This window comes from Aotus nancymaae, unplaced genomic scaffold (assembly GCF_030222135.1).
Source record: "Aotus nancymaae isolate 86718 unplaced genomic scaffold, 86718_ANA_hifiasm-v0.15.2.pri h1tg000036l, whole genome shotgun sequence".
NCBI lineage: Eukaryota > Metazoa > Chordata > Mammalia > Primates > Aotidae > Aotus > Aotus nancymaae.
In genome coordinates this window covers 42,235,228-42,259,921 of record NW_026988450.1, presented here as the reverse complement: position 1 = coordinate 42,259,921, position 24,694 = coordinate 42,235,228, and the positions used below count along the sequence as shown (strand labels likewise).

Genomic DNA, 24,694 nt, shown 5'->3' with positions numbered 1-24,694 from the left:
GTGTTTCACTGAGTCTAATAATGAGAAAACAACCAGAAAAATACAGAAGAGAAAACCATAAAAGCAAAGTGAAGCAGGGATCTCTTCTAGACTAAAGGACACTAGAAAGACTAACTGCAATGTGGGATCCTTGATTGGATCCTAGGTCTCCCTTCCCCCAAAAAAGGAAAAGAGAATAAAGAACGCTTTTGAACAACTGGGAAAATTTGGGAATTAACGGGTATCAGTTAATTCTATTATGTTAATTTTAAATTCCTTGGGTGTGATTCTAGGAAAATGCCTTACTCTTAGGAGATCCACACTAAAGTATTTGGAGTGCAATGCCATTATGTCTACAACTTATTTTCAAATGGCTCAGGGGAAAAAAACTATGTGTGTGTATATTTACATATATACAGAGAGAGAAAGCAAATGTGGGAAAACATTAATAATTTGTTAACCTAGGTTAAAGACATATGCATAGTCATTGTCTTATTCTTTCAGCTTTCCTGCAATTTTGAAATTGTTCAAAATAAAAGTCGGGAAAAACACAAACCACAATGCTAGTTTACTATTAATGTCTTTGAGGGAAAGGGAATAGGGAGATACTAATTCATACATGTAAAAATTGTTTTCTGATTGGCAAGTATATTCCACAGATGAGTAGGACTGGATGCCTTGTTACAAAATTATACAAACAGAATTATGTTCCAATTTTGTTCTCTAAGAAAACTGCTGACCCTAATGTTGAAAGCAGACTTTTCCAATTAGGAAGAATGTATGTTATGGAGTCAATACAAGTATTTCAGTCTAATTTGCAATTACAGTCTCAACATAAACTAATAAACATGTATTCTGGTTTATCAATTAATCTAATCTCTTCTGAGTTTAATTACTGTAAGCAATTCCTTAAAATCTGACTGACCTACAAATACTTGGATAAAACTGAGTTCTCATTCTTGCAATCTGAGGACTAGGTGAGGGTAGTCAAACCATCTTAACTAGATTTTGCTTATATGTTTTATATGCTGGCTACACGGAACCAGTCTGAACACCAGTTGCAACATGACCTCAAATCAGGAATTCCAAACCTGTCCTTAGGAAAGAATCAGTGTTCAGAACTAGTATGTTTAGCACACAATTGCTGTGGTGATGTCATGCTCTCCCTGGCCAGGTCTCAGCCTCGACAAATAAGGGACAGACATTCATGGCAAATGGGACCAGTCTTCTTCCTCCTACGGGCCCCTCGCCTCTCCTCCCTGCCCTTGGGAAGTGTGTGGGATGCAAGGATGCGTAATACCGCTGACCTCGAGTCCCCCACTCTCTGCCTCGTGACATTGGCAGTACTGGGGTGTCCTCTGAGGCAGCAGGCATCCACTGCTGGACTCTTATGGCTGTTGCCTTGCAGGCGGCCCTTATTCTCAGTGGTGGGAGCTGCCCCGCCAGCCTGTCAGGCTGCCCTTCCCTGCCCATGCCAGTGTTGCTCTGCTAGACTTTTGCAGTTCTCCTGGAGCGCTCCAGCTGTCCCTCAGGTGCCACAGGCCCAATGGTGGTGTCGTTGCTGTTTCCAGTGCCCCATCCTCCAGTCACCGCTGCAGTGTCTGCGTGTGGGACCCAGAAAGTACTGGGGAGGGTTGAGGTGTTTTTTCTTTAATTTAGTTTTAATTTAAAAAAATCTAGTATGTTTAAATGAAATACATTAACTGAATCAGAACAACATTAAGGACGGAACCTCCCTACCTACCTATCAAAGAAGTCTACAATGAGTCAACTGCATGGTGCTATCAGAGGAGGGAGAATGTGGAGGTGGAAGAGAAAGTGAGGGGGTTGGAGGATTGGTTACATTGACCATATGAATAAATGGAGGATAATGAACCCCAAATTTTCACCACTGGAGAAGATACATAAAACCTATCAAAGGGAAAGGTTAGAAAGAACCCTGAGGTATTGCTTCAGAATTGAAGGTATCTGTATCAGCTATTTTTATTTTATTTATTTATTTTGAGATAGAGTCTCACTCTGTCGCCCACGCTGGAGTGCAGTGGTGCGATCTTGGCTCACTGCAACCTCTGCCTTCCAAGTTCAAGCAATTCTCCCACCTCAGCTTCCTAGTAGCTGGGATTACAGGTGTGTACTACCATATCCAGCTAATTTTTGTATTTTTAGTAGAGACAAGGTTTCACCTTCTTGGCCAGGCTGGTCTCAAGCTCCTGACCTCAAGGGATCCACCTTGGCCTCCCAAAGTGCTGGGATTACAGGCATGAGCCATTGTGCCTGGTCCATTTATTTTAGTATATATACACAGACAAAGAACTAGTCATAGATGTGTATATGTATATATGTGTATATTTCCTAGCTATGTTTGCTGAGAGGACATACTAAGTGTGTTAATCTTGGTTTCTAAATATTATCCTTCAAAACTAATTAAAGAAATGGTAGACTCTAGCTGGGTATGGTGGCTCATGCCTATAATCCCAGCACTTTGGGAGGCCGAGGCAGGCAGGTCACCTGAAGTCGGGAGTTCAAGACCAGCCTGACTAACATGGACAAGTCCCGTCTCTAGTAAAAATACAAAAATTAGCTGGGCATGGTGGCACATGCCTGTAATCCTAGCTACTTGGGAGGCTGAGGCAGGAGAATCGCTTGAACCCAGGAGGCGGAGGTTGCAGTGAGCTGAGATCAAGTCATTGCGCAAGAGCAAAACTCCATCTCAAAAAAAAAAAAAAAAAAAGAAATGGCTGATTTCAGGGCTGAGGGAGGAAAAGTAGAAAAGTACAAGATCAACCTAGAAATCTTGTTGTACCGTAAAGTAAGCAAATGTTGAAAGAGTGATGAGGACGTGTCCAAAAAAAAAAAAAAAAAATGCAGGTGCCAACTTGAAAGGACTTTTATTGGTCAGATATAGGACAATTTGAGCATCAAAACAAATAATGAGTATACTAGATTATAAGTAACTGAATAAATTAGAAACCCATAAATCCACATGGACATTAATTTTTAAAAATAAGTATATAGGCTGGGCGTGGTGGCTCATGCCTGTAATCCCAGCACTTTGGGAGGCCGAAGAGGGCGGATCAAGAGGTCAGGAGATTGAGACCATCTTGGCTAACATGATGAAACCTTGTCTCTACTAAAAATACAAAAAAATTAGCCAGGCGTGGTTGCACGCACCTGTAATCCCAGCTACTCAGGAGGCAGTGGCAGAAGAATCGCTTGAACCCAGGAGGCGGAGGATGCAGTGAGCCGAAATCGCGCCACTGCACTCCAGCCTGGGTGACAGAGCAAGACTCCATCTCAAAAAAAAAAAAAAAGTAAGTGTATAAATGGGGAAGAAGAGATAGTTCTTCTTTACAATAGCATGTCAATTAATAAATGTGGAAGTAATCAAATGTGGGTGGAAATCAAAAATTAACCTTTGGCAACCATCATAGTAGGGGTTGTTAAGGGCAAGCATCAACAATGGAGACTAATGCTAGTGGGTTAAGGGTTAGTGAGGAAGTGTAATCTTAGAAATACTCCTCACAAAATACTAATCAATTACAAATGGAAAACGGTAACTTTATGGTAGCCATGGTGACTTTAGGGCAGGTGATCAAGGTTAACAGCATCAGTGGTGGCACGGGTAGATATCGTGTGCCCCTGGATGTGATGCAGTGCACTGAGAAGAACATGGCATCTTTTTTGTGGCTTTTAGCCAAGCAGGTACTGAATATGAGGAAAGTATCTGTAGGATGGTAAGGCCTGTAATCTTCAAAACTGTTGCATTCATGAAAAACAGGAAACACTGAGGACCTGGCTCCAGATTGGAGGAAGCTAAAAGGACATGACCACTAAGTGATTAGGGATCTCAGACCAGAAAGAACAAAGAGCCATTGTTGAGATTTCCAACAAAATTATTTCAACTTAATTATTTGAAAAAAGAAAAGAGGAAAATTAATACCTGCAAATTTAATAATCATATACACACATTCACTCCAATCTGGAGAAGAATGCCCCAGAAGACATGTACTTTGTTACAGATGAGCCAATTTTTAGATAATCTCAGAGCTCCCTATGTATACACCTATTTTAGCTTTTATTTTGTTGTCTTGTAACTACTTTGTACTTGCCTGTCTTCTTCACAAGACTATATTGGAGGAGAGGAATTTTTGCTTGATTCATCAAGATCCTAGATCCCAACCTCATCATTGCTACCCTCACAGTCCTCTTAATCACTCCTATATTCAATAATAATATTAACAATAATGATATTAACAATCAGATCACAGCCTGTCCACCCCAAGCTCTGACATACTAAGGCATCCTCAATGTTCATTCATTAATTCCTATTCTAACTCCTAGTCATCTAACTCTTGTTCTCTTGGATTTGTGATCTCTTTAGTTATAATTCATCTACTTACTTCCCATTTTATACCCTAGAACTAGTTATCACCAGCATCTGTTGCCAAAGCTCTAACTCTAGGCCTCAATAATCTCATCCATAAAATAAGAAACAATCTGGCCAAATAAGAATAATCCTGGCCAGGCGAGGTGGCTCACGCCTATAATCCCAGCACTTTGGGAGGCTGAGGTGGGTGCATCACCTGAGGTCAGGAGTTTGAGACCAGCTTGGTCAACATAGTGAAACCCCATCTCTACTAAAAATAAAAAAAAATTAAGGCCAGACGCGGTGGCTCATGCCTGTAATCCCAACACTTTGGGAGGCCAAGGCAGGTGGATCACCTGAGGTCAGCAGTTTGAGACCAACCTGACTAACAAGGTGAAACCTCATCTTTAAATAAATATAAAAAAAGAAAAAAATTAACTGGGCACAGTGGCTGGTGCCTGTAATCCCAGCTGCTCAGGAGGCTAAGGCAAGAGAATAGCTTGAACCCAGGAGGCAGAGGCTACAGTGCCACTATACTCCAGCCCTGGCAACAGAGCTTCCATCTCAAAAAAAAAAAGGAAAAAGAAGAAGAATCCTGATTTATCTAATGCTTACTATGTATAGGCACTGTGATAAAGGTACTTTCATTATGACAAATTTACAGACAATAAACTGAAGTTTTGGAACTTTCTCAAGGTTCAAGGATACAAAACTAATGAAGTGCAAATCCAGGCTTCAAATCTAGAGTTTTATGTATGTATGTATGTATGTATGTATGTACGTACGTATGTATGTATGTATTTTTTGAGAGGGAGTCTTACTCTGTGACCCAGCCTCCTGAGTAGCTGGGATTAAAGGTGTATGCCACCGCGCAGAGCTAATTTTTATATTTTTAGTAGATACAGGGTTTCACCATGTTGTTCAGGCTGGTCTCGAACTCCTGACCTCATAATCCATTTGCCTCGACCTCCCAAAGTGCTGGGATTACAGGTGTGAGCCACTGCACCTGGCCCCTTAAATGTATTATACTGCATCCTATACAGGACATATACCAGACACTTCTGGTGTAAACATTCTGTAACGTACTGAAAAACAAACAGGCTAAGGTACAGACTGAGTAGTGTACTTAGAAATTATAATGTTGAATTATTAGACTAATATTTCTTAGATTGATATGTGTTTCTGTTTTCAAATGATTTGCACAAAAGTGTTGCTCATTTTAGCCGGAAATTAATTACTAATGAATGAAATGTAGAAAGTTCCTTAACAACAGAACAAAAAAATTTAAACATACTCACAACCTCTCCATAACGTGTAGTTGAAATTCTACGTAGAGGAAAACTCCCTGTGCTGCTGAAACATAATCCTCCTGTCTTCATAAATAAATGAGGGAAAAAAATAGAAGGTTATGAAAAGGTATAAGCAGCTGAAATAAAAATATATATACTTCATCAATTTGCTTAGCCTTACTAAGATGTTAGGTTCTGAACACACACAGGACCTGCTGGTATTGACAAACGTTGGCTCACATCGGATGCACCTGTTCCATATAACAAAAATAATTTTTAAAATGTGAATAAATTAAACTAAACCCGATTTAATAGAAAAGCTGTCTTTCTAAACAATGGATTAGATTCATTCAGTAAGCAATTACATAAGTATGTCAAACAAATTTAAAATAACACTGATTTGAATAGTTTTAGACAATTCTGTGTTACAAAGCAAAGTATAAAGTAAATAAAACTAATCAATAATAGAAGAGTTTTAACTACATGGACTGTACAGAATGAATAATTCTGAATATCAAAGATAAATATCACTCAACTAACAAAAGAGACCAATATCAAAATGCACAGTGTCGAAGAAAAAAAAAAAGAGACCAACAAACTCACATAAATAAACCCAACCAATTTTTACAATTAGTTATATCAAATATAGCTAATTATATTTTCCTTATTTTATGTGCCACAAAGTAAAAAGGTAGCATAAGTTAAAGAAAAATGTATATATAGCTCCTAGCAAACCTACAACCAAGACTCTTAAATAAATTCTATTTATCATCTTTGTTTACTTTAGGAAAATACTTCATATCTTTCATTAATGAATGACGTAGAGTAGAGAGAGGGAGGGTACCGGACCAGTAAGGACAGTGACGAGTCAATATATGGGTGTTCATCACTTGCAAGATAGAGCGGGTAGGAGTGGGGCTGGAACATGGCGTAAAACAGACTAGGCTTAGGGAAATATTAGAGGGGCAAACTTGGGGATCAGCCCAGCAATCAGTATTTGGATGCTGTAACTCAGGTCAGCCTTAAAGAAAAGATAATCCAACACTAACTAGCCCTCAGAAAAGCTGCTCAACTATTTTCTGTATTAAACCTGGAAACTAAAGAAAAAACTGTGCCTTAAGGGAAGTCATGATGTAGACCTCTAAAAAAATTAAAGAAGGCTGGGTGCAATGGCCCACACCTGTAATCTCAGCACTTTGGGAGGCAAAGTGGATAGATCACGAGGTCAGGAGTTCGAGACCAGCCTGGCCAATAAGGCGAAACCCCATCGTTACTGAAAATACAAAAATTAGCTGGGCATGGTGGTGTGTGCCTGTAGTTCCAGCTACTGAGGAGGCTGAGGCAGAAGAATATCTTGAGCCCAGGAGGCCGAGGTTGCAGTGAGCCGAGACTGCACCGCTGTACTCCAGGCTGGGTGACAGAGCGAGACTCCGTCTCACAAAAAAAATTAAAGAAGCTGAAATTGGTATAACATGCTTAAGTTAGAGGGATGCATATAGGCAGGCAGAGGTGTGTGTGTGTGTGTGTGTGTGTGTGTGCGCGCCTATGGTTCACAAACACATGCACAAAGAGGGAACAGGAAGTAACAGAAAATGAGACTATAAATCAGGGTACCTGGGTTATGATTAGTATACAATTTTTTTTCTATGTAACATTATAATACATAAGGGCTTTAGTACAGTACTTAGCATATAATTAGCTAATAGACAAATTACAAAAAAAATAGCTACCCTTTACAGAGTGGTTACTATGTAGCACTACACTAAGAATTGTACTTATTTGTTTCTGAGCCATTATAGCCTATGAAGTGGGTGGTATATTACCATTCCAATGGCAAGGGATTGTTAAGTAGTGAGCCATCCGAGGTCAAATAACTAATAGACTGGACCAAAATTTGAACCCTATTCTGCCTCATGCTCTGGGCCTCAGCTTCTGTATCTGTTAATGTCTACTTATATCCTTCCTTGGGTTATTGTGAGAAGCAAGTGATATGAGAGAAAAATACTCTTAAAAGTACAGATTATACATTAATATAAGATGATATTAATGAAGTCAGTCCCCATCACACTGCATACCTGTCTTGTAAAGCATTTGCTACCGTAAAAGAGTTTTCATTTCCATCACAGAGCTCACAAGTTGCTTGAGACAACAATGTTCCATTAATGTCTCTTTCCACTAAACAGTTTAGAAACAAAATAAAGATGTGACTCACAGTAAACAGACAAGCTTCTACATATTTAGAAAAACTTAACAAAACCCAACTGTAACAATTATTCTAATAATTCTCAAAACATTTTATTTGCATTAGAGGCATAATAAGTATCTCCATAATTAAGTATAGAGAAGTAATGCCTTTGTACCCTGTCCATGCCTTCAAAAAAAGAGAAGTGATGCCTTACCTATTCTCACATAGTAAAATATAGAGAATAATTTTCCAAGTCATCATAAAAATTAAGTGTTTTTTTTTCCCCTCAAAAATTTTCTTACCTCTTATCTATACATTCCTGTCACACTGGGATGGGGAAGTAAGTATTTTCATAGGTTACTAATAAGTTTCTGCAACTTAGAAGGCTTTTAGTAGTCTCTATTAAAGTTTTAAATTCACATCCTTACAACAGTACAATTTTGTGTTTACATACTTAACCTACAGAAACACTTGAACATGTATGTAAGGATATTCATTGAAGCATTATTTGTTAGAAACAACATGAATATTTAAAATAGCAGAATAGTGGTATATCCATGCTACAAAATACTATGGAATAGATTTTTAAAAATCAGGTGGCTGGCTGTGGTGGCTGAACACTTGTAATCCCAGCACTTTGGGAGGCTGAGGTGGGAAGATCACAAGGCCAGCCTGCTGTGAAACCATCTCTACTAAAAATACAAAAATTATCTGGGCGTGGTGGCGTATGCCTGTAGTCCCAGCTCCTTGCGAGGCCGAGGTGGGAAGATCTCGAAGTCAAGAGATCGAGACCATCCTGGCGAACCTCGTGAAACCCTGTCTCTACTAAAAATACAAAAACTAGCTGGGAGTGGTGGTGCACGCCTGTAGCCCCAGCTACTCAGAAGGCTGAGGCAGGAGAATCGCTTGAACTTGGGAGGAGAAGGTTGCAGTGAGCCGAGATCATACCACTGCACTCCAGCCTGGTGACAGAGTGAGACTCTGTCTCAAACAAACAAACAAACAAACAAAAAGAATCAGCTAAGGCCAGATGAGAAGGCTCATGCCTGTAATCCCAGCACTTTGTAAGCCAAGGTAAGTGGATCATATGAGGCCAGGAATTCAAGACCAGCCTGGCCAATATGGCAAAACCTCATCTCTACTTAAAAAAAAAAAAAAACCACAAAAATTTGCTAGACGTGGTGGCATGTGCTTATAATCCTAGCTACTCAGGTGGCCGAGGCATGAGAATCGCTTGAACCTGGGAGGTCGAGGTTGTAGTGAGCTGAGATCATGCCACTACAGTCTAGCCTGGGCAAGAGTAAGACCCCGTCTCAAAAAAAAAAAAAAGAATCAGGTAAATCTAATAAAGCATCAGAGCATATCTATCGCTAACTGAAAAAAGTATGCTACACTAATATTTGTATATGAAACATTTAAGCAAATATACCACTATGTTTCCTGTGGCTACATAATACAGATCCTTATAACAAAACAGAAAAAAATTCTGAATGTGTGTGCGCATGCACACACACACACACACACACACACACACACATCCCAAAATAACCAATTACTTTGGAGTTGAGGGAACAATAGAAAATCAGCATTGGGAAAAGTGGTCAAAGAGGACTGTGGTCTTATCCATAATGTTTTAAGTTTGTACATGGTGGATTACCTGTTCAAATTCTAATATTTTAAATAATATTAGGCTAAATAAAATATAGTATTAAAATTCATTTCACTTGTTTCTTATTTTTTAATGTGCAGACAAGAAAATTAAAAATTACATATTTGGTTTGCACTGTATTTCTATTGAACTGCACTACTTTAAATAATGCCAGTTTTTATTCCAAATTTATAATTAAAATCTGGATTTTAATATAATTTTAGGATAATGAAACATTAAAAATTAAATATTTTTCATGATCCTAAAATTTATAGTAGAAACAGTACATCATGAAATGGAATAAATTTCAAATTTCCATCCAAGTCATAAAACTTTCATTACTCCCATCCCTAAGAATTGACTCCTCAAATACTATGAGAATCTAGTTAATCTTTTCAATGGAGGCAATGGTGCCAGTGAAACTACTAAGAAGCCGGGTGACGTGGATTGCTTAAGTCCAGGAGTTTGAATCCAGCCTGGGTAACATAACAAGATTTTGTCTCTAAAAAATAAATAAAAAAAAGACCAGGGATAGTATAGTGGCTTACACCTGTAATCCGAACACATTGGGAGGTCAAAGCAGGAGGATTGCTTGAGGCCAGGAGTTCAAGACCAGCCTGAGATATACAGTGAGACCCCCATTGCTACAAAAATAATTATTAAAATTAAAAAATAATTTAAAGATAAAACATAATTTTTTAAATTAAAAAATTAATCTTTGAATGGGTAATATATAAAGTATAAAAATAAAAGGCACAAAATAATTTATTTTATTTTTTGAGACAGAGTTTCGCTCATCACCCAGGCTGGAGCGCAGTGGTGCAATCTCACTCACTGTAACCTCTGCCTCCCGGGTTCAAGCAATTCTCCTGCCTCCGCTTCCCAAGTAGCTGGGACTACAGGTGCCTGCCACCATGCTCAGCCAATTTTCGTATGTTTAGTAGAGATGTGGTTTCACCATGTTGGCCAGGGTGGTCTTGAACTTCAGAAGATCTGCCCACTAGGCCTCCCAAAGTGCTGGGATTACAGGCACCTGCCACCACACTAAGCACAAAAGGATTTAAAATAAAAATTAGCCGGGTGCGGTGGCGCGTGCCTGTAGTCCCAGCTACTCGGGAGGCTGAGGTGGGAGGATCACTTGAGCCCAGGAGTTCTGGGCTGTAGTGCGCTATGCCGATCGGGTGTCCGCACTAAGTTCAGCGTCAATATGGTGACCTCCCAGGGGCGAGGGACCGCCAGGTTGCCTAAGGAGGGGTGAACTGGCACAGGCTGGAAACGGAGCAGGTCAAAACTCCTGTGCTGATCAGTAGTGGGACTGTGCCTGTGACTAGCCACTGCATTCCAGCCTGGGCAACACAGCGAGACCCATCTCAAAAAAGAAAATAAATAAAATAAAAATTAAGTCTCTTTCCCACCATTCCCAGGCACTCAGTTCTTCACTCAGGAGGCAACATTGTTACCAGTTTCTTATGAATTTTTTCAGAAATAGCCTGTGCATATACAAGCATATATGCATATATAATGGTCTTTAAAAAGCTAAATAATGGCATACCAAATACATAAAACAGTGCTGATAAATAGCAGGTACTCAATAAATATTTGTAGATGAATGAATAAATCATTTTATATCTTGCTTTTTTACTCAATATACCTTAGATTTCTTTCTATAGCAATGTGTAGAGCTGCCTCTTTATTTTTCCATAATTGCATTCTATACCATTGTATGACTATATCATAATTTATTTGATCTCATCTTGATAGATTCTTATATTGTTCACAACCTTTTGTCTTAGGAATAATGTTGCAAGAAAAAAACATTCAAACACTTCTTCATGCATACAGTTAAGTGTATTCAAACGAGAAATTGCTAGATGAGAGCTTTCTGGGCAAAGATAATCTGTATTTTTAATTTTGATAAGTACTGTAAATTTGCTCTCCACAGAGGTTGCACCAACTTATAATTTTCCACTGATACATGAATGACTATTTCCCTGTATCCTTAAAAATGCATTGCCAAAATTGAAAACCTCTTTTTTGAGACAGAGTTTCACTCTTGTTGCCCAGGCTAAAGCACAATGGCACAATCTTGGCTCACTGCAACTTCTGCCTCCTGGGTTCAAGTGATTCTCCAGCCTCAGCCTCCCAAGTAACTGGGATTACAGGCATTCACCACCATACCTGGCTAATTTTGTATTTTTAGTAGAGATGGGGTTTCATCATGTTGGCCAGGCTGGTCTTGAACTCCTAACCTCAGGTGATCCACCCACCTCAGCCTCCTGAAGTTCTGGGATTACAGGTGTAAGCCACTGTGCCAGGCCAAATAATTTTTATAATAAAATCTGGTAGGTTAAAAATAAAATCTCATTTTGGCTTTAATGTACTATTTACTCTGAGTAAGGTTGAACATATTTTCTCATGTTAAAATATTTTTTTCTATGTGAACTTTACTCATGATTTTTGGCTGTTTTAAAAATTGGGCTATTCATCTTACTCTTATTTATCTGTAGGCACTTTATATTTATTGAAGAACTTTGACCTCTGTCTATTGTATGCATTAATATTTTTCTTTAGTTTGTAGTTTGGTTTTTGGTATTATAATTTTATGGCATTCTGTAAATTTACCAATTTTTCCTTCTGTGGTTTTTTTCTTTTTGTAGAGACAGAGTCTTCCTACATTGACCAGGCTGGTCTCAAACTCCGGGGCTCAAGTAATCCTCCCACGTAGGCATCCAAAGTCATTGAGTATTTTTGGCCTATTCTTAGGCCTATTACACCAAAACTACACAAATTTTTCCTACGTTTTCTTTAAGAACTTTCATATAGGCCAGGTGTGGTGGCTCACGCCTGTAATCCAAGCACTTTGGAGGCCAAGGCGGGTGGATCACCTGAGGTTGGGAGTTCAAGACCAGCCTGACCAACATGGTGAAACCCCATCTTTAAAAAAAAAAAAAAAAAAAAAAATTAAAAAAAAGAACTTTCATATATTCATATTTAATATTTCACTCATTTGAAGTTTAATCTTCTCAGAAATAAGGTAGAAATCCAAGTTAGTGTTTTCTCAGCACCATTAATCAGTCTTATCCCCACATATATGAAGTGTCACTTTTTTCACATACCAAATTCCCATATAAATTGAATCTATTCTGATTGTCTGGTTTAGGTTTCATCAATCAGTCTGTGTACCCATATGCCTGTTATACATGTTATTATAGTAGCTTTATAACATTCATAATATCTGATGGGGTAGTTCCTTCTTTCCCTTCCCAGAATTTTCTATCTTTTCATGTATCTTTCCTGATAAACTTAAAAATCTATCTGTATATTATCCCAAAACAAACAAACAATATCCTGATAGAATTTACTAAGATCCTTTAAAATATATAGACTGGTAGGAGAGTTGACATCTTTCAAATATACAATCTTCCCATCTAAAAATAAAGAATGCATCTTCACTTATAAAAGCCTGCCTTTGCCAGGCGTGGTGGCTCACGCCTGTAATCCCAGCACTTTGGGAAGCTGAGGTGGGCCGATCACCTGAGGTCAGGAGTTTGAGACCAGCCTGACCAATATGGTGAAACCCCGTCTTAAAAAAAAAAAAAAAGCCTGCCTTCGTATCCCTCAGTATTATTCACAAATTCTTTCAATTAATTATGTTGCACATTCCTTCTAAAGTATATGCCAAGGCCAGGCACAGTGGCTCACACCTGTAATCCCAAAACTTTGGGAGGCTGAGGTGGGTGGATCATCTGAGGTTGAGAGTTTGAGACCAGCCTGACCAACATGAAGAAACCCTGTCTGTACTAAAAATACAAAATTAGCCAGGCATGGTGGCCCAAGCCTGTAATCCCAGCTACTCGGGAGGCTGAGGCAGAATAATTGCCTGAACCTGGGAGGTGAAGGTTGCAGTGAGCCGAGATCACGCCATTGCACTCCAGCCTGGGCAACAACTGCAAAACTCCAACTCAAAAAAATCAAAGAAAGGAAAAGAAAAGAAAGAATATGCCTACGTATTTTTTCTTTTTTGTTGCTACTGTAAATGAGGTATTTTCTTCCATCACTGCTTGTAATAGTTTTTTTGTTGCTGGTTTTTCTTTTTGTTTTTTGAGACAGAGTCTGCACTATCAACCAGGCTGTAGTGCGGTGGAGCGATCTTGGCTCACTGCAATCTCTGCCTCCTGGGTTCAAGCAATTCTTTTGTCTCAGGCTCCCGAGTAGCTTGGACTACGGCATGTGCCACCATGCCCAGCTAATTTTTTTTGTATTTTTAGTAGAGACGGGGTTTCACCATGTTGGCCAGGATGGTCTCAATCTCCTGACCTCGTGATCCGCTCACCTCAGCCTCCCAAAGTGCTAGGATTACAGACGTAAGCCACCACGTGCAGCCCTAGTTTTTAGTCATTCTCTTGGGTATTTTAAACATACAATCAAATCAACTGTAAACCATGATTTTTTAACTTTTTTTTTTTTTTGATATAGGGTCTTAACCCTGTGGTACAGGCTGGAGTGCAGCGGCACCATCTCAGTTCAATGCAGCATCACCTTCCAGGCTCAAGTGATTTTCCCACCTTCGCCTCTGAGTAACTGAGACTACAGGCTCATTACCACCGTACCTGAATGATTTTTTTTTTTTTATTTGTAGAGATGGGGTTTCACCATGTTGCCCACACTGGTCTCAAACTCTTGAGCTAAAGTGATCCACCTGCCTTGGCCTTCCAAAGTACAGGGACTATGGCCTGCCTTTTCTTTTACAATGATAAATATTTTTTTCTCTTACTTAAGTGCATAGTTTGGATGCAGTGACTCATGGCTATAATTCCAGCTCTTTACAAGGCTGAGGCAGGAGGAACTCTTGAGGCCAGGCATTCAGAGCCAGGCTGGGCAACATAAAGACCCAGTCTCAATAAAAATTTAAAAATTAGCCAGCTGCAGTGGTGTATGTGTACAGTCCTAGCTACTCAGGAAGCTGAGGCAGGAGGATTGCTTGAGCTGCAAAAAACATTAAGTAAACACCTAACTATTTAAATCAATGCCCTTTTCAAAACACACACATACACACACACACACACACACACACACACACACACGAAGATTTATCACTACTTTTTCATAAGGAATCTAATTCTTACCTAAAATATGACCAGTGGGACAGTGACATTTTCCTTCTGCAGTTAAGCCACTAGGGCAAGAAATGCAGTCCCAGCCATCCTCAGTAACACCTTTCTAAATTAAAAGAAAAAAACGTTTTTCTCTTTTTAAATTAACTTTCTTTTTCTTAATCATGTAAGTTCAAAATGCCATAAGAGTATATAACTGAAGTGAATATTCAAATAAGTCATACATATATGAGCCACATAAAAATTCCCTGGAGAGATAATTCATGCTTATATTCCAAAATTAAGCTCTATATTATTACTATGTCCTGACAACTATTAAAGGATTAACTCTGGATAAAAGTTCTCTTCTTCAGGATCTTTAATTCAAATGGATGCCTAATTTCATAAATATTTGTCATTTCGTTTTTCCATTTACAAATATAAAACACAACACAACACAAAAAGATCGAATCAATAGTTAACAGTTTAATCTTACCTATCTAAAACATTATTCTAATTTTTAAAAATTCAAATGCATAAAAAAAAATTTAGTCCAGGCACAGTGGCTTACGCCTGTAATTCCAGCATTTTGGGAGGCCAAGGCAGGCAGATAACCTGAGGTCAGGAGTTTGAGACCAGCCTGGCCAACACAGGTGATTCAAAATGTGTGAATTTTATGAAATATAAATTATACACATAGCTGTTAAAATTGATTTATGAGAAAATTTTCTTCTATCTATTTATGGCTTGTACTAGGGAAGTATTTTTTTTTTTTTTTGAGACAAAAGTCTCACTCTGTCACCAGGGTGGAGTGCAGTGACACAATCTCTCAGCTCACTGCAACCTCTGCCTCCCGGGTTCAAGTGATTCTTCTGCCTCCGTCTCCCAAGTAGCTGGGACTACAGGCATGCGCCACCATGCCCAGCTAATTTTTGTATTTTTAGTAGAGACAGGATTTCATCATATTGGCCAGGCTGGTCTCGAATTCCTGAGCTCATAATCCACCGGCCTTGGCTTCCCAAAGTACTGAGATTATAGGCATGAGCCACCACACCTGGCCTATATAGGACACTTTTAAAATTACAATAACTTAAACAATGTCACTGAAAAAGAAATCTGTTGTGGGATCACTTTTTATTAGCAGCTTTTTATCATGGGTAATTCAGCTAGGATCAATATTTGCAAAGATATAAAATAAATATCAAAATGACAATCAGGTCCTGTAAATTGGGATAATTGACAACTTCATATTAAATTCCCAGAATTGTTTTATATGACAATGAGAAGAAAAACTGCTGTAAATGTCAGAACTATTACACAGAGACTCTTAATTATCCAAAATGATTGAAAAATATATTTATGTTGATTGAAAATTATCATATATAGTAACTTAATTTACTAATTTTTTAAAAATTACAATATGATGAAATTACTAACAAAACAGTAGCAGACATTATTTAACCTATTTATTAATGCCATTGGTATTTCATGAAATAATTACACCTGAGATATCATTATGAACATCTGTAATCATATAAACTGTTGACATAGTGGGTCTTGTACATTGAACTCCATTTACACCAGTCAAAGAATATAGGCATCCCAAATTGCACATATCCTAAACTGCTCTATATATGCCTTATCCATCTAATTTTCTTTATAACCAAGTTATTCTACAAGTAAAAACAAAAACTTAAATTTTTACAGCTTTGTGGTTTTTTTAGATTTCAGATTTTAAAAGAAATAAATTTGTTTTTTCCAAGTTTGCATAAAATTTCACTGATCTCCCAAAATTTACTCTGGTCAAAATAAAGTTAGCATAATAATTTTAAAGTCTGTGGGGAAACAGAGTAAACGTTAAATTATAGTTTGAAAAGTGAAGTCACTTAACTTACTACTTTTTACAGTTATTTTAAAATAAATTATACGTACCATGTTTTCTGGGCACTTTTTACAAATAATAGCAGGTCCTCCATTATTAGAGATCATCTGAAATCCTGGTAGACACACACATGAAGTTCCTAAAAAAAGCCAATTTTATCCTTGATAAATAAAAATAAAGTTCCAAGATAGCGAAACTTTTAATAAGTCTGAAGATTCTGAGAAGCAGTATGGTGATTAACAGCAGGATTCTGGAGCCAGTACTGCCCAGTTTCAAATCCAGAAACATACTTCTTGAGTTCCAATCTTGGTACTCCTAGTTGCATGACCTTGAACAAGTTACTAAACTCTCTGCCTTGGCTTCCTCTATAATAAAAAGGAGGAAAAAAAAATGGTACCTACCTAATAGGGTTAGTATGGGTATAAAATTAGTTATTATACGTAAAGGTCTTAGACTGGCACACGGCTGGTATTGTGTTTGCTACCATCTTAAGTGCAAGAATAACTAAACTATTAAACTACTTAACTGCTATGGGAAATTTTACATTTCTACATCACTAAATAATATACATGTATTTAGGCTGGGAATGGTGGCTCACACCTGTAATCCCAGCACTTTGGGAGGCTGAGGTGGGTGGATAACCTGAGGTCAGGAGTTCAAAACCAGCCAGATCAACATGGTGAAACCCTGTCTCTACTAAAAAATATTTTTAAAAAAATTAGCTGGGCATGGTGGCGGGCACCTGTAATCCCAGCTACTTGGGAGGCTGAGGCAGGTGAATCACTTGAACCTAGGAGGCAGAGGTTGCAGTGACCCAAGATCCCACCATTGCTCTCCAGCCTGGGCAACAGAGGTAGACTGTCTCAAAAAAAAAAAAAAAAAAAAAAATGCCAGGTGTGGTGGCTCATGCCTGTAATCCTAGCATTTTGGGAGCCCGAGGTGTGTGGATTGCCTGAGCTCAGGAGTTCAAGACCAGCCTGAGGAACACGGTGAAACCCTGTCTTTAAAAAAATATATATATATACACACACACACGAACATATACATATATATGTATATACATATATATACATGTAATAAATGATTTCAAACTTACTCTGTCCTAACAGAGTAACTTACTAACTTTAGTAAATTAAAAATTTACTGAGGCTGACGTGGGAGAATAGCTTGAGTTGGAAGGTGGCGGCTACAGTGAGCCAAGATAGCGCCACTGCACTCCAGCTTGGGAGACAGAGCCAGATCTTGCCTCAAACAAACGAACAAACAAAAGAAACATCAGATCACCTGAGGTTGGGAGCTCAAGACCAGCCTGACCAACATGGAGAAACCCAGTCTCTACTAAAAATACAAAATTAGCTGGGCATGGTGGCGCATGCCTGTAATCCCAGCTACTTGGGAGGCTGAGGCAGGAGAATCACTTGAGGCAGAGGTTGCAGTGAGCCAAGATTGAGCCACTGCACTCCAGCCTGGGCAACAAGGGCGAAACTCTGTCTCAGAAAGGGAGGGAGGCAGGAAGGAAGGAAGAGAGGAAGGAGAGAAGGAAGGAAGGAAGGAAGGAAAGGAAGGAAGGGAAAGAAAGAAAGAGAGAGAGGAAAGAAGGAAGGAAGGAAGGAAACATACATACATACATATGGCCAGGTATAATGGCTCACGCCTGTAATCCCAGCACTTTGGGAGGCCGAGGTGGGTGGATCATGAGGTCATGAGATCGAGACTATCCTGGCCAACATGGTGAAACCCTGTCTCTACTAAAAATAACACCACTCTGGTCAATATGGTGAAACCTTGTCTCTACTAAAAATACAAAAATTAGCTGCGCCTGGTGGTGCATGCCTGTAATCACAGCTAGTCCGGAAGCTGAGGCAAGAGAATCACTTGAACCTGGGAGGCAGAGGTTGCAGTGAGCCGAGATTGGGCCACTGCATCCAGCCTGGCAACAGAGCAAGACTCCCTCTCAAAAAAAAAAAAAAAAAAAAGAGAAACATACAGTATAGTAAAAACATATAGGTCAACACTGAGAGCAAACAGATATGAATGTTTCCAGTTCTCAATCTGGGCTTCTATGTCTTTATCTGTAAAATGAGAAGAAAACTCATTTTCTTACTTATTTTCCTTATTAGGAAAGTTGCCTTCATTCAAATAAATCACTGTTTCTCTCTGTTAAGATAGACAGTAAACATAATAAGATAATCACTATTCAATTTGCAGTATAGATAAGGAAAGCATTCTCTAAGGAGTCATTAAGTAGAAGCAGCACCCACAGGAGTCTATGTAGTATAATATATACCCTATCTGTATTCATAAATATGAAACTATACCTTTCCATATTCATAAATATGGAAAATATCTTACATTTTAACTTCTGAAATGCTTTCTCATTCATATTGCCATACATGTGCAGCCTGACCTGTTCGAGAACTTAAATGAGGATATGTCAAAGCTGAACATGACAGAAAATTAATAACATGGGTGATCAAATTGAGATAGAAAACATCTTAGACTTTAGAATATGGGAAAAGACATTCTGAGCAGTTTCAGTGAGAACTAGGAACAAATGATGTTTTAGGTAGAAAAAATAGATTTAATCTAAAGAGACCTTAAGAATAATTAGTAATATTCTACAATAAAAAGGACAAGTCCTAAGGAAATCTATAATATTAGACACATACAGTATAGTATGGGTGAGGCTCAGTGGCTCACTCTTGTAATCCCAGCACTTTGGGAAGCCAAGGTGGATGATCATTTGAGATCACAAGTTTGAGACCAGCCTCAACAACATGGCAAAAACCCCATCTCTACAAAAAAATTAAAAAATCAGTTGGGTGTAGTGGTGTGGTCCTGTAATCCCAGCTATTTGGGAGGTTGAGGTGGGAGGAGGATGGCTTGAGGCCAGGAGCTAGAGGCTGCTGTGAGCCAAGATTGCGCCAGGGCACTCTACCTGTGTGACAGAGCCAGACTTTGTCAGAGAAGAAACTAAAATAAAAGAAAATAAAGAGAAAGAGAAAGAAAGAAAAGAAAAGAAAGAGAGAGAGAGAGGCAGAGGGAGGGAGGAAGGAAGGGTATGGTGAAAACACATAGGCAGAGAGAGAGAAGAGAGAAGTGGGGGAGAGAGGGAGAGAGGGGGAGAGAGAGAGAGAGAGAGAGAGAGAGAGAGAGAGAGAGAGAGAAACAGTATAGTGAAAACACACAAGCCAAGACCGAGAGAGAGGAAGGAAGGGAGGGAGGGAGGGAAGGAAGAAGGAAGGGAGGGAGGGAGGGAGGGAGGGAAGGAAGAAGGAAGGGAGGGAGGGAGGGAGGGAGGGAAGGAAGAAGGGAGGGAGGGAGGGAGGGAGGGAGGAAGGAAGGAAGGAATCGTGAAAACACACAGGTCAAGACTGAGAGCAGGGATATTTATTCTTTCAGTCCCCATCTGGGCCTGAATGTCCTTACCTGTAAAATGAGAAGACTGGATCTGATTATGATTAAGGTCCCTTCCAGTTCTAAACTTCTGGGATTTGAAAAGAAAAATGTAGGGCTGGCCGGGCACAGTGGCTTATGCCTGTAATCCTAGCACTTTGGGATGGGCAGATCACAAGGGCAGGAGTTCGAGACCAGCATGACCAACATGGTGAAACCCTGTCTCTAATTTAAAAAAAAAAAAAAAAAAAAAAAAATTAGCCGGGCGTGATGGCAGACGCCTGTAATCCCAGCTACTCAGGAGGTTGAGGCAAGAGAATCGCTTGAACCCGGGAGGTGAAAGTGGCAGTGTGCCAATATCGCACTATTGCACTCCAGCCTGGGTGACAGAGCGAGACTCCGTCTAAAAAAAAAAAAAAAGAAAGAAAGAAAGGAAAAATGTAGGACTATTGAGGTTCACAAGTGCTAATTTGTTTTTCCTCCCTAATCTTTCCTGTCACCTGCTTCCGTTTACCTCAGATTACTTCTCTACTAGTTATTCTCTATCTTCTGTAAACGGCATTCCAGGTGTCGCCCTGAAGACCCCCGTATGAGGAGTGGGGGACTGGCACCGAGAAACGAACTACAGGCGACGGTTCACTGGGTAGTCGACTCAGAATCTCCCACTTCATTAGTGTGCAAACTGCAATCCTTCCAGAAAACCCTCTTCTGAGACTTCCGCGGTTAACTTTTCTGATACATTTCAACTGCAGACGAAAAGGTGTTTGAATGACTCCAGGGACTAGGGGCAGACCAAGGCGGAAGTGTTACTTTTGCCAGGGCCCACCTCAAACCGTCTTACCTCGGGCATCCTGCCTCTGGTTAGCTCCACACGGAACACAGGAGAGCGCGGAGATATCAAAGTACTGGTTGTTATCGCACTTTTCCGGCTGCTGGAAAGAGAAAGAGAAGGTCTGGGCCTGTAAGACTCGAGGGAGTAACAACAGGAGGAACGCAGTCACGGCTCGGGCAGATAAAAGGTACCAAGCCGCCATTGCCACCCCAACCCCACTGCGCGTCGCCATGGTACCGACGCTGGCAACCGCCCACGCTCCAGCGTCCTATCAGCCTCTGCGGTAACTCCGCTGAGCTGATTGGACAACCCAAGTCTGGGTACCGGAAGTCTCTGCTGGTGCTGCTTGGTTGCTAGGTTACCAATCCTGCCGGAAGTTGACAGGTCTAGTAAAGAATGGGTTAGAGGCCGGCTAACCCTGGAGCCCAACGGTATTTTTGAACGTGTACAGAGCTCCTCGACTTACGACAGGGCTACCTGCTCCCCGCAATAAATCCATCATAAATTGAAAAGATCATAATCTGTCAAATTATATTTACATCCGAATTTATTCAGACTAGGTGATTTTCACCTTAAAGGAAACATGACTTGTTTAACAATTTGACAGTTTGTCAAAAAAAAAAATAATAACAACAACAACAAAAAATAACAACCCACTGACTTAAAACCCAGTGAAGGATTACTATACAGAAAAGACTGAAAAAATTTTAAAAATCTTTCCTGCCAGTTTGAGCACAGGAAATCATGTATGTGAGACAAAATAGGAAACGGAAGAAAACTGTTTGCTCATTCTTTTGCCAGCGGAATTTGATAAAGCCCCTGACTCAGTGACTGAACGAAGTCCTCCAGAAGAATGCCCTGCAGACAATAAGTAGGATAGAGCACAGGTTACCACATCTGTTGCTTGAATCACTTCATTTTTTTTAGAAAAGATACGTTCAGGCCGGGCGCGGTGGCTCACGCCTGTAATCCCAGCACTTTGGGAGGCCGAGGCAGGTGGATCACGAGGTCAAGAGATCGAGACCATCCTGGTCAACATGGTAAAACCCCGTCTCTACTAAAAATACAAAAAATTAGCTGGGCATGGTGGCGCGTGCCTGTAATCCCAGTTACTCAGGAGGCTGAGGCAGGAGAATTGCCTGAACCCAGGAGGCGGAGGTTGCGGTGAGCCGAGATCGCGCCATCGCACTCCAGCCTGGGTAACAAGAGCGAAACTCCGTCTCAAAAAAAAAAAAAAAAGATACGTTCAGTGATCCTGGCCCTGGCCTCTTCCTGTACATAAGATAACGACTGACAGGATTAATGATTATGATTATGCCTCTATAACCAGATGCACTCTCCAACCAAAACTTTGATGAGATTTTGCTCCAATGTAACTTCCGAGCATGTTTAACGTAACTTTTGAGCGCATCCAGAACTCCACCCCTTGATATAGAAACTGTGGTCAGAAACGCTGCTTTGGAGCAGTCTAACATAAACTCTTTGAAAGACTCTCCAGGGTGGCATTCCTCAGTAAGACTCCGAAAAAAACTAACTTTGAGTCTTTAAAAGCCTTATTGTTTCTTTAGTTGACATGTATATAAAATGAGATAATCTTTACACTCTTTTGAATAAAATAATCTAAGCCTGGTGCTGTGGCTCATGCCTCTAATCCAAACATTTTGGGAGGCCACGGTGGAAGGATTGTCTGAGTCCAGGAATTCAAGACCAACCTGGGCAACATAGTGAGATTCCATCTCTATAAATACAATTTATTTTAATTAGCTGGTTGGGTGGCACATGCCTATGGTCCCAGCTACTCGGGAGGCTGAGGCGGGAGAACCATTTAAGCCCAGGAGGTCAAGGCTGCAATGAGCTGTGATTGTGCCACTGCACTCCAGCGTGGATGTCAAAGAGAGACAGTCACACGCAAAAAAGAAAAATTCTGGACAAATATATGGAAACTTTTAGAGGTAGAGACCACTTGTAAGGCAAAGATGGAAATCTAGAGTCTAAATTGGAGCAATGGAGGAAGAGAGAGGCAGGAGAGGATGAATAAAGGAGCTATTCAGGAGGAAGCATAAGAATTTTATGATTTTGACATAGGAAGTAAAGAAACAGAATCAAGGCTAACTTCCAGGTTTCTGATTTGGGTGACTGGGTAGATGGTTGTGATATTAAAGGAAGATAGCTGTGGCAGATAGCTTCTAAGTGAAAACTTATTGGATAGATTAGAGAAAATGTTAAGGTAAAAATGAAAGTTAGAGGAATATTTAACATGGTGGGAGCTAGAGGAATGGATAATAATAGAAATAGTAGGTATTAATAGCTTGTTTTGTTATCAAGCAAATAAGCTCTCTACTCAATGAATGCACAGAATGCATACTATGTGGAGTAAGCTTTTGAGGGAAAAAAAGGCTTTATTTGCACAACTGGTCAGCAAGGAGATAGGAGTGGATTCAAATCTGCCTCCCTGATTTGGGGTCTGGGGTAAACTTATGGGCTTGGAAAGTCAAGAGAAAGGATTTAGGAATGTGGCTCAATGGCAGGCTGATTGGAGGACTTTAAATTCGACCATTTACAAAGAGGTACGCAGAGGCTGATTTTAGGTCTGATATTCCAGGCAAATGGACCCGTCGCTTTTGAAAGAGTTCCAATTTTAGGTTCCAGTCGTGTCCTGGTCTTCTTGGTTTCAAGGAAAAGGATTCACTGGTTTTGGGTGTTGTTATAGGTCCAGGCTTTTTCTATTGCACATGCCTGGGCTACATGACTTGCAGTTTTCAGCTCTTTTATATCTAAAAGGTAACTTGACATTTTGTTATCAACAAAGTAGGCTCAGTTTGGGCTAGTCCCATAGTGACACTTTTTTTTTTAAATTGCATTTTAGGTTTTGGGGTACATGTGAAGAACATGCAAGATTGTTGCATAGGTACACACACGGCAGTGTGATTTGCTGCCTTCCTCCCCTTCACCTATATCTGGCATTTCTCCCCATGCTCTCTCTCCCCAACTCCCCACCCCCTGCTGTCCCTCCCCTATTTCCCCCCAACAGACCCCAGTGTGTGATGCTTTTCTCCCTGTGTCCATGTGTTCTCATTGTTCAACACCCACCTATAAGTGAGAACATTCGGTGTTTGATTTTCTGTTCTTGTGTCAGTTTGCTGAGAATGATGGTTTCCAGGTTTATCCATGTCCCTACAAAGGACACGAATTCATCGTTTTTGATGGCTGCATAACATTCCATGGTGTATATGTGCCACATTTTCCCTGCCATAATGACACTTTTAATGTGTCCAGCTTGCAGTATCTCATTTGATCCTAAATTGGGACTGTTATCATCACCTTTAATTTAGTGATGAAATAACCAAGGCTTAGAAAGTTTAAATGACTTTCTAAGAGCCCATACTTTTCTTCAGTTTTTTTTAAACTTCAATTTAGGTTCAGGGATACATGTGCAGGTTTGTTATATAGGTAAATTGAAGTGTCTCTGGGGCTTGGGATACAGATTATTTCCTTACCCATGTGATAAGCATAGTACCCAATAAGCAGTTTTTCCATCCATACCCTCCACACTCAAGTAGTCCTAGTATCTATTGTTCCCTTCTTTTTTTGTGATACGAAGTCTCACTCTGTCGCCCAGGCTGAAGTGCAGTGGTGTGATCTCAGCTAACTGCAACCTCTGCCTCCTAGGTTCAAGCAATTCTCCTGCCTCAGCCTCCTGAGTATCTGGGATTACAGGCATGCGCCCCTCCCAACCTCAGGTGATCCGCCTGCCTCAATCTCCCAAAGTGCTGGGATTACAGGTGTGAGCCACCACGTCCGGCCTAGTTATATCTTAATTACGGCATTCTTGAATTCTTCCATGTTGCATTTTATTTCCGTGGGGCCATTACCAGTAATGTTTTAAAGTTTCCCTCTGTTGCATAATCTGTTTCTTCAAAGTTATGTTTTGCATAAAAGACTGTCCTCCTAAATCTGGTAACCCTTTGCCACTTACACACATACAAAAGTGGGTGGCTGTGTGCGGTGGCTCACACCTCTAATT

The 24,694-nt window shown here is 40.0% G+C and overlaps 1 protein-coding gene across 3 annotated transcripts in view; it reads right to left on the bottom strand.

Moving 5' to 3' along the window:
* Positions 1–20,921, bottom strand: part of TMEM67 (transmembrane protein 67) — an 86,809-nt gene extending 65,888 nt beyond the window's left edge. For 2 of the 3 annotated variants that reach the window (XR_010345579.1, XM_012438594.3), the window contains exons 1-6: positions 20,680–20,921; positions 16,493–16,581; positions 14,594–14,687; positions 7,710–7,809; positions 5,816–5,885; positions 5,644–5,718 (exon numbers count right to left, since the gene is read on the bottom strand). Coding sequence is in view for 2 of the 3 variants with exons in the window: in XM_012438594.3 (XP_012294017.2) it covers positions 5,644–5,718; positions 5,816–5,885; positions 7,710–7,809; positions 14,594–14,687; positions 16,493–16,581; positions 20,680–20,902 (651 nt within the window). In the remaining variant the exon portion in view is untranslated. The remainder of the gene's footprint in view (positions 1–5,643; positions 5,719–5,815; positions 5,886–7,709; positions 7,810–14,593; positions 14,688–16,492; positions 16,582–20,679) is intronic. The other variant, XM_012438595.3, reaches the window with a different exon arrangement.
* Positions 20,922–24,694: the final 3,773 nt, after the last annotated feature.